At 34.6% G+C, this 10312-nt stretch overlaps 1 protein-coding gene across 1 annotated transcript in view; it reads left to right on the top strand.

The window, feature by feature from the left end:
* LOC106466521 (tyrosine-protein kinase receptor Tie-1-like) overlaps positions 1–10312 on the top strand; it is a gene marked incomplete at its 3' end in the record, with an annotated part of 37275 nt that overhangs the window by 25437 nt on the left and 1526 nt on the right. Inside the window, exon 6 of the mRNA XM_013926812.2 lies at positions 8238–8390. Within this exon, the coding sequence (XP_013782266.1) occupies positions 8238–8390 (153 nt within the window). The remainder of the gene's footprint in view (positions 1–8237; positions 8391–10312) is intronic.

Below are 10312 nucleotides of genomic sequence, written 5' to 3' on the forward strand. Positions count from 1 at the left end.
ATGGTCTGTCCTAATGGTAAACCTTGCACCATAGAGGTAAGAATGGAAATATGTCAGACTCTTTACTGTAGCAAGGAGTTCCCTCCGTGTTACACAGTAGTTCATTTCTGGTCTACTCAACACCCTACTGAAGTGAGACACCACATGTTCGTTGTCGCCCACTTTCTGAGACAACACTCCTCCAATTCTGACATTACTAGCATCACAATCCAGTATGTATGGCAGTGAGGGATCTGGAAGCTATAAAAGTGGAGCTGAGGCCAATTTTTCTTTCAATGTCTTGAAAGCATGTTGGCAAGAAACTGTCCATTCAAACTTTTGTCCTTTTTTGGTCAAATCATTTAGTGGAGCAGCTAAAGTTGCAAAGTCCTTCACAAACTTCCGGTAATAGGATCAGAGTCCCAAGAAACTTCTTAACTCTCCCACATTGTCTGGTGTTGGCCAATCATGCACTGCTTTCACCTTGTCAGGATCAGTTTGCACACCATGCTCACTTAAAATGTGACCTAAGTAATCTCTATTCTTGTTTATTTTCTCTCTCTTCTTGATTCTTTTCTTTTTCCTCCAACAACTGTTGTAATCTCTCTTCTTGTTTATTTTCTCTCTCTTCTTGATTCTTTTCTTTTTTCCTCCAACAACTGTTGTAATCTCTCTTCTTGTTTCTTTTCTCGTTCTACTTGTTTCTTTTGCTGTTCTTGTATTGTTGCCATCAAATCTGCTAAGCTGTAGTTTGATTTGCCACTTCTCATTTCCATTTTTTTTTCTTTTCCGTCCCACTTTCTGACACCAATTTGTTATGTCTCTATGTTTGTTTGTTAATTTTCCATAGAAATTCTTTCCAAAAAACTTCTGCGATACAAGTCCTTTCTTAAATAAAACTAGTTTATTCTTTCTCAATTCAACTTTGCAATACACTTAATTTCTATAGTCACTTTAACTTGAACACACGCTATAATTCACAATGAACAATTCACGCACTTTACTTACGGTGGTTATCGGTGTCTATAACTTCAATCTTCCTCTCTGCTACTCCAGTTCCGAATGATTCTCTCCTTTATCTGGCGCGCTTATATACAATCAAAAACGCATGCGTAGCATGCACTAGCATCTTCACAAATCTTCTAGGCACTCATCACGTGTTACCAGCATCACGTGACTTCCACTATTGTAACAAAACTTTCAATAAATAAAACACAAGGAGTAGGTTTATACTTATGCTAAGCTCAAGGTTTTGTTTGTAATGTCAAATTTGGGTGTATTTAATTGTTGTGTACAATTGTGCTGAGTACCTGATGATGCCGCTTTAACAGTGGTGAAATGTTGTTTTTAAATGATTTATTTTTTCTGCCCCATTTTAGCTGTTTTCTGAATTTGAAAAATTACTTGTGATAGTAAAGGCACATCACGAGGGCAAGGCAATGTGGGAAGTGTGATTGTGAACCATATATGGTGGTAACTTGATCCTTTGTTTACACAAAGCTATTCCTCTATGACAGATTTCTTTCACTGCTCTCTAAGTGCAGCTGTTAAAGCAATAAGTAAAATTGATCCTGAAATCTGAAAAACATTAGCTCTGGCTGTAAGAATAAATAGTGTATAATTGTCTGTTTCAATATACAGTCATTCTAGAAAGAAAAAAGTGGTAACTTTTCATTTTTACCATATATTGCTTATTTCACTACAGTTAGTGTTACTGTTAGGGTAGGAAAAATAACAGACAAAATATAAAGTTGTTTAACTTAAATATACTTTTTATATTACTTTGGATACCCAGTAGGTTATTTAAATGAACTATGAAAACTATATGGTGAAAAAAGTATTTTTTCATAATGTAAAAATCACCTTGTACTCAGGCTATTCAAGACTTTGTCAGACTGATGGAAGATCTTTAGTAGAAATATTTTATTAAAAATTCTAATTTTTTTTACAACATTCTTGTAATGTTTACTGAAAGCATACTATAGTTTGTGAAGATACACACGGTAAATTCAGAATCATATTGTAAACATTACTGTGTATAGCTTCACACAAGTGGGGTTGGTGCAAACACCACATAAGTAATAATAACTTAAATAATGATATTCAACAAATGAAATTCTTTACAAATGAAATTTAGCCATACTTAAATATATACAACATTTATATTTATACTGCATATCCAATTACACAACAGAAAATCCATTAACACAGAGGAATATAAAATAAATAATGAAATTCAGTACATATAGCTTTTAACACTGATACAATTTGTAATAAGAACAACTAATTACAGCTAAATAAACTCTTTGAAAAAAAGAAAAGTATCACAAAAGAAAGTATCCTGTTTTAAAATAGAAAATCACTTTACACAGCAACACCTTCTTACAAAAAATACAATATTCATAATACAAAACTAAAAGATCACCAAATTACATAAATACATATACATGCTCACACAAGAATGATCCATATAAAATATGGAACATCCAATAAAATGAAATTGCAAAACAACCTTTAAAAAAACAAAAAATTGATATTATGAAATGGTTTTTTAAAAAAAATCATTACCCATTAAAAGTTATGTAAAAGTAAAACCCTTCACTTTATAGCAAACTGAAACACATTAAGCAATTATTAATCTTTTGACATAGGAATTTTCATATATAAAACTACAATCTGATATCACAAACAATTATAAAATAAATTAATTTTGCATACACTAAATAAACCCTTTGAAAACCCAACATCACCTGAACCCTGCCAGAAGGTCCTCGGGGGTGGATGTGTTCTTATGATTAGTCACATTGGTGGCCTGCACTATGTCCCAAGCTTTTACTAGAGACCTCATAGTGTTCGACATCTACACCCACAAGCAGCAATGTGTTTCCTCAAGCCCTGATGAAGCTGGTCCTCATTTTGTTTTGTAGAGGTCCAAAGCTTTGATTCACCTGGCATTGTCATGTACTGATGGGGATCTACTCCAGCATTCTATCATTCCTGTCAGATATTTAAAGATCAATATCCATCTCAGTGAAAAATGGTCCACCCAGATGGTGTGCCTCCTTCCATACAAGTAGTTTAAATATTGTTTTACAAGATTATATCTGCAAGCAGTTCTTTCTGTATCATACATTATCTTGACTCAGGAGCCTTGAGCATATAGTATTTTATGTTATACTCTGTCCTGTAACTATGATAACAGCTTTGATTACATTATCATTGGTGTCTGTATCCAGTATGAATTTGCTGTCTTTTCATAGATATGGCAGTACTGGATCCTCCACTAAAATAAGCTTTTGGGATTGCAGGGTTTGGTCACATTTCTTGCTCTGTTCAAAGTGCCTCTTAATTTTACTGAGAACAAACAATGGTGCTGCTATCTTGCTAAAACATAGCCACAAAGCATCAGTAATACAATGCAAAACTATGGAAACTGCTGACTTATTGCTTGGTCACATGTTGAGGCCAATCTCTCAATGCTGCTATTTTAGCAGGGTCTGTAGAGTTTCCATCTCCACCTACAATATGACCAAGAAAAAATCCACTTCTGTGTGCATGAGCTCACATTTTCTGGATTTCAGTTTTAAGATTGCATTCTTTATCCACTGGAATACCATTCTCAGTTCCTCAGCTGCAGACTTGAACATGCAACCTAACACCAAAATATCTTTGACATAGACCAGACATATCTCCTTCAGTGTGAGCTCCATTACCTCTCAAAAATGGTGGACATCTTACACAAGTCAAATTATAGTGATGTAAAACTCACACAAACCATCTCTCTGGCTGAAAACAGTCTTAGGTTTGCAGTCATTACTCAGTCCAACATGCCAGTCTTATAATGCCAGATTTAAAGTGTTGAACCAATGAAACCTTCCAATGTCCAGACACTAATCTATTTGCATCTAAAGAAAGGCATTTTAACTTACCTACAATCAACATAGAATCTTGCTGTACCTTTCTTCTCTTTGTTGACCAAACATTTTCAGATAGTTGTATGGCTCTGTTTTCAGTATTCACTGTATTTCAGCTCTGGCCACATCTTTAGTGATTGAAGTGTAGCAGTTGCTTGATCAGACATACCTCAACTGTTTGTATGTTGTGCTACATTACTGTTGCTCAACCCATTCAACCATCTGGTCCCACATATACATTGGCATACTCAACCAATAAGTCATTGAGTTGTTTTCACTGTGTTGGGTCAAGATGTTTTACACAATCCTTAGCCATTAATCTCAGATGTGTGAGTAGTGAAGTAGTTGCTTTCATTGAGTTGTTTTCACTGTGTTGGGTCAAGATGTTTTACACAATCCTTAGCCATTAATCTCAGATGTGTGAGTAGTGAAGTCCTTGCTTTCAGTTGCAGCATGACGGATACAACTCTAGCATTACTACTAGTACTAGCTTTGGTAACTTCTACTTCACTTACAGCACCTATGACTATTCCATAAAGCTGGATAACTAATCAGGCATCATTACAAAACAACACTGGGACATCATCACTTCTTACAGATAACTGCCTGCACTAATGCTGCTTATTTTCTGTACAGGCATCATTTCATGATGTGTGGCCTCTACAAGAGGTTACAAGGAACTGATGCTCTAAACTTCTGTCATAAACCATGGAACACCATTTGTTAATGTGGAGATACTGTTATTCCTTCTGCTACATACACTCATGTAGTCCCCCTTTTCTAGGCTTGATTTGGCTGACATCAGATAATTTCCTGGGGAATATCAGTACATCAGATACCCTATCTAAAGTTGACAGATGATTTCCCCAGTATATCCATCACAAGGATGTCAGTGCAAGATACAAGGTCACATATGACTACCTTCATTATGTGAGCAACATTTCCTAGACAGAACAAGAGATCTCTCTCTTCACTTATATCTAATTTATTGATATTTTCCAAAATGAGGTTGGTATCCACTAGCTGTAGTGGTGTGCTCACTTGGACAACTTGATATACTATAACATCCATCAGTGTTCTGGCTGCCCTAAGAGAGTTTGGCTGACCAGCAAACCTTTCAGTGCATCTGTTTGTCTTGGTCCCCAAGTTGGTAATCAGATCTGACTTTGTTGCATTAGTTGTTTGGTATTGTATATGAAGTGTTTACTGCTTCCTGTTGGTTCTCTTGAACCTTCTTACCCATCAGTTAAAACAGATAGCCTTGTCCACAGTGCTGCTCAGCAAATTATGGACTTGTTGATTTTCCAGCACCTTCTGAGCCATCAATTGGAATTAATAACCCTGCTGCATGGCAAAATATGGGTAGTTGACTCTCTAGTGACCCATGTTGTCTGACATTTAGGTTGAGGCATCATTGGCATAGGCTATGGCATGTAAATTATGGGAGGACCAGAATAGCCTTGCAAATTCACTGGAAACCAGTGCAGGATGTTTGGGTGGTTGGTTAACCCTCAGTATGGTTTTAGCTCAATGTGGTTTAAGTATCTGAATAGAAAAGACTATCTGAAGTGTAGCCACAGCAGCTGACAATGCAGACATTTTTTCTTCTCCAGTGACTGGCTCAAGTTACCACTTTCTTGACAAAAACTACCATTGTTAGGGTGAGGATATCCCTCACACCCAGGTGGTGCCTTAACAAATGTATGCACAAGTATGTCTTTGTGAACTGCGAAAGCCAACATGTGGTGAGCTTTTCCATGCAAATGGCACAGATCATTAACTCAGTGGCACTTCTCTTCTGAGGTTTGGAATTGGTCATTGCAACTCCATGGAATGCATAGTTGGACCAATAAAGCTCAGAATCAGATATTGGACTGCCTGCTCCAGAGATTAGCTGTTCCAAGCAGTCACTTGCATGAAATGTTTTAGAAAATAGACCAGATTTTCCTTTACCATATCTTTGAATATCAGGAACAAATTCTGCTTGGCTTCACTAACAGGGGCTTATGCTGTTGGCTAAAGCCACTTATTTGCAAGGTTTGGCCAATGCCTAGCTGAGATGTCACCAATTCATAGGTGTGGATCAGTAGACATACTTAGAAACCCTAATTCTTGGATGAGTAGTTGGGCCTTTGTCAAGGGAGACAGAGCAACTAGATTGTTCTCATCAGCTCATCCTTAACTCTTTATCACCCCATGTTTCTTCATGATTCACAGTCACTCAGGTAAGATACATCCTGGCACAGAGAAACTGGTTTGTGGTCTTTTCTCATTGGGACACACTGTCTCACCTGTTGGGGAAACAACTGTGACTGGTGAACTTCAACCACTACCAGCATGCCTAAACTTCTCCCCTGGGTTTGGGGGGTCATGATGAAAGCTGGGCTTGTGTTATTGTGACTGGAGAGGGCTTCTCCTGCACTTGATACCTCTCTCTTTTTACCATCTCTCAGTGACAAGCTCTTCCTTTCATTTGTGATTACTTTTACTTGCAGAAAATCTTATTCTTTAAGTCAGAAGCATTTCTTTAAATTTAGTAACATAGTAGTCCAAATAAGAGCTGTACACATGCTAACAGAAAGAGAAAACTCCACAAGCACCAAAATTTCTCCTCCTTTCCTGCTCTGTGGTATTTACAAATATCCAAAAGGAAAGCTTCTATGATGTTCTCAGGTTAAATTATTTCTTGCAAAGAGTATTTAATAGATTTGCTTTATAATGGAAAGGATTGAAAAGATAAATTATGAAGTAATGCTGGATTTAAATAAACTCATTGAGTTTAAGTGAGGAAATAAACAAAGTGGACACACTTTGTGATGAAAAATGAAAACAATTATTATGTATTTAAAGACAAAAACACTCTTCAATGAACTTATGAAGTGATTAACTAGCTTTTATTCTCCCAGTGTCTTACCATCAATCAACTTGCTTAAGATACCATGCATGAATGCTTAAATCTAATGTATCTTACTTAAAAGGAAACATGACAAACTTTGAATATACATATAGTGACTTGCCACATGTCTGGTTATTCTCATTCAACATATGGAATGCCATGATACTGAGATATCATCTAGACTATTATTGGCGTACACTATTGTCAACATTTGTGCACAATGTGCAGCGTTACAGCTAAACATTCCATGGCAGCCAGATATTTTCAGAGAATAACAAAAGAGCAAAAGCAACTAAAATGAAGTAAAATTAACAATTTTCTGCACCAGGTGTTATGCAAGTACTGCATAAACTCAGAATAAACTAAAATAAAAATGTAGAAAACACATGGTATGTCTGCATACTTCAACAGGAATTCCCTTCCCATTTCTTTGCAGTGCTCGCATGAGTAAGTCATTTCCTTTAAAATATAAAGGGTACCTTCATTTCTAAGCTAAAATATTCGGACTGTTATTTTTTGTACAATACCAGAAGTAGTAATAATTGTTGACCTGTTAAAAGCTTTTGATCTTATTTGACATTTTGACTTAATGAGCAAAGCAGAAAATTATGGGAATTAATTGGCTCAGTTCTAGTTTATTAACTATTACCAATTTGTTTATCGGAATAATGTTTAATGTAATTTTGTTGAACCATTGCCTACCCCAACTATTGGAGATAGAAACAGGTATTCATGCTATTCATTATAAGGAGATACCAGTTAATTTACCCAGATGTATCATCTGTAAATTTCTATGCAACTTGACTGTTGATATGGGTGCTGGGAAATTGTCATCCTTGTATGCTAAATGGATTATAGAAAGTTCCCAGACAGGAGTGATATTCTTTGGACATGACAAACTTATGACATAGCCTTTTCCAATAGAAACTACACTGCAGGGCTGTTGTAAAGATGCTCAATTGTCAGATATAGTATGACCAGTTGCAGTGACATAGACTGAAACAGTGTGTTGAGGCTTCAAAATTATTTTAATATAATAAATATAACCTTGTAGGTAATGTGATTGTATAGTTTCATGTTGTTTATTGAATTGTTTTCTTTAATGAAACCATTTAAAATCATTGAGACAGAATTTTTCAGTTTCCTTACCTTAATTTAAAAATTGCAAATATACTGTATGTATGTGTGTGTGTCGTCCATTATGCTACTTGCAGTGTAAAATATTAGTATTGCTTTTCTTTTATGAAATTTTAGCAACAAAATCTGACCTCAATTTAAGATTAATTTAAATTTTTTAATATGAAAATACAAAACTTCAAAGCTGAATTATTACATTAAGTATTTTGTACACTTTAACTATGTAAACATTAAAACCTTATGTGTGATATCATATACAACATGTCATTGAAATGGCTACTCTCATTACACTTTTGCTCCTTTTGCTGTAGCATGTGGTGGTAATCTATTTGGAGCTGAATGCTCAAAGATTTGCACATCAGGACAGCATGTAGACAGAGGTTGCGCCATTCATCTCTTCTGCAAACCAGACCCTTATGGTTGCTCCTGTGCTCCTGGCTACAAGGGGCCTATATGTGCCACAGGTAACATATTTAAAACAAAAAATACATGGAAAGTACCATCATTTTCAATGATGTTTATTTAGTGCTAGTTGGTATAATTAGTCAGGTTGTTCTCAATTTATTAGAGAAATCTATCTGATTAGATATATATATATATATATAGACAAGCTGAAGTTTTTCATGTATTCTTGTAATACTGCTTTCTTTTTTCAGTGAGATATTGTAATGATATTTAACATTTATTAAACTTCCATTTTTGATGTGTGGAATTTAATGATAATTGGGCATTATATTTCAACAAATATATATTCTAGATGTTTTAAGTTGTCAATTCTGGATTTTATTATTTTCTGTGTGTGTATGTGTAATATTTTAGTCAATGTAACAATGTGTTAAATTGGTATAAGAATGAAATTAAGTAACAATAACAGCAATATAAGATTTATAGATTTATTAATCTGTAATTTATATACATATATATATTACAGATTTCCTTTTCACAAAAGGTAAAAATTAAAATATTTTTGCCAGGTTATTTTGGTTTAAAATAACTAGGGGTGTTCAAAAATCATTCAGTCTTTCTTCACCCAAAATTTCATCTGTGATGTAGAGGCCTAATGCATTCCTTGATTGGACACACTTTCTGCTGTGGACTGCAGTTTTGCCTATTCAAGGCTCATCTGCACAGCTTTGTAAAATATAAAATAAATCTGTAATATGTATATATTGTTGCGTCATCGAGATCATGTGATTCTCACGCTCTCTACTTTATAGAATTATCCTGTACTTTGGCGAATGTTCTAGTTCTTACTAGATATAGGGTAGGCGGGCATATATAAGAGGGGACAATGTGATGCAGTAATGTAATGTGTGTGTAGATAGTGAGTAATTGATCTGCGGTCAGAAGTATTATTGACGTTCATTGTAATAGCGTTTGTTTAGCGCAATTGTTGAAGTCGAGTGTATCGGTAAAGTTGTATTCGGAAAGAATAAACTAGTTTTATTAAGTAAAGAACTTGTGTCGCAAGTTTCGTCGGAACGAAGTTACGAAAAGTTAATTAACAAACGGAGACGTAACAATGTACTAACGTATAGCTTGTCATAAATTATAGGATAAGTAACTAGCACTCCCACTCCATAGTATACCCTAACCTCACATTTCATAGTTATATATTTTGCAAAATCAAGCTTGATCAACAATGAGGCAGAAAAGTGCAGTCAAGGCAGTAAAACATTGGTAAATTAAGATCATTCATGAAATGAATTCATTGGCATACTCATAGAATAATTATTGGTAAAAATCAGTTAAATTAACAACTTCTAATATATAGAAAAGGCAGTGCATTTTAGTAACACTACCATCCAACAATGGATTTTATGTCATGTTGCTTAGAAACAAACCTAATATTGTTATTAGTTTATGTACTGGAAGTATAAAGTGAAATGTATAGACAACAGAACTTGAAAAATATTTGGTGATTTCTTAACTCAGAGTCCATTGATTATAGAGGTTTGTTTTTTATTAAAAACCCATAACAGTTAAAAAAAATACCATAACATCCCATAATAATTAAAAATCACACTATAACATTCCATAATAGTTAAAAAACCACTCTATAACTCCCATAATAGTTATAACACTCTATAACATCCCATAATAGTTTTGTTGCTAAGCAATGATGTATATTGTTGATCATTACCAAAAAAAGGAATGTGAAAGCGACAGTATAACATCCCATAATAGTTAAAAAAACACTATAACACTCCATAATAGTTAAAAAACACTATAACACTCCACAATAGTTAAAAACACTATAACACTCCACAATAGTTAAAAAACACTATAACACTCCACAATAGTTAAAAACACTCTATAGCACTCCACAATAGTTAAAAAACACTATAACACTCCACAATAGTTAAAAAACACTATAACACTCCAT

Source organism: Limulus polyphemus, unplaced genomic scaffold, assembly GCF_000517525.1.
Source record: "Limulus polyphemus unplaced genomic scaffold, Limulus_polyphemus-2.1.2 Scaffold2287, whole genome shotgun sequence".
In the NCBI taxonomy this organism is placed as follows: Eukaryota; Metazoa; Arthropoda; class Merostomata; order Xiphosura; family Limulidae; genus Limulus; species Limulus polyphemus.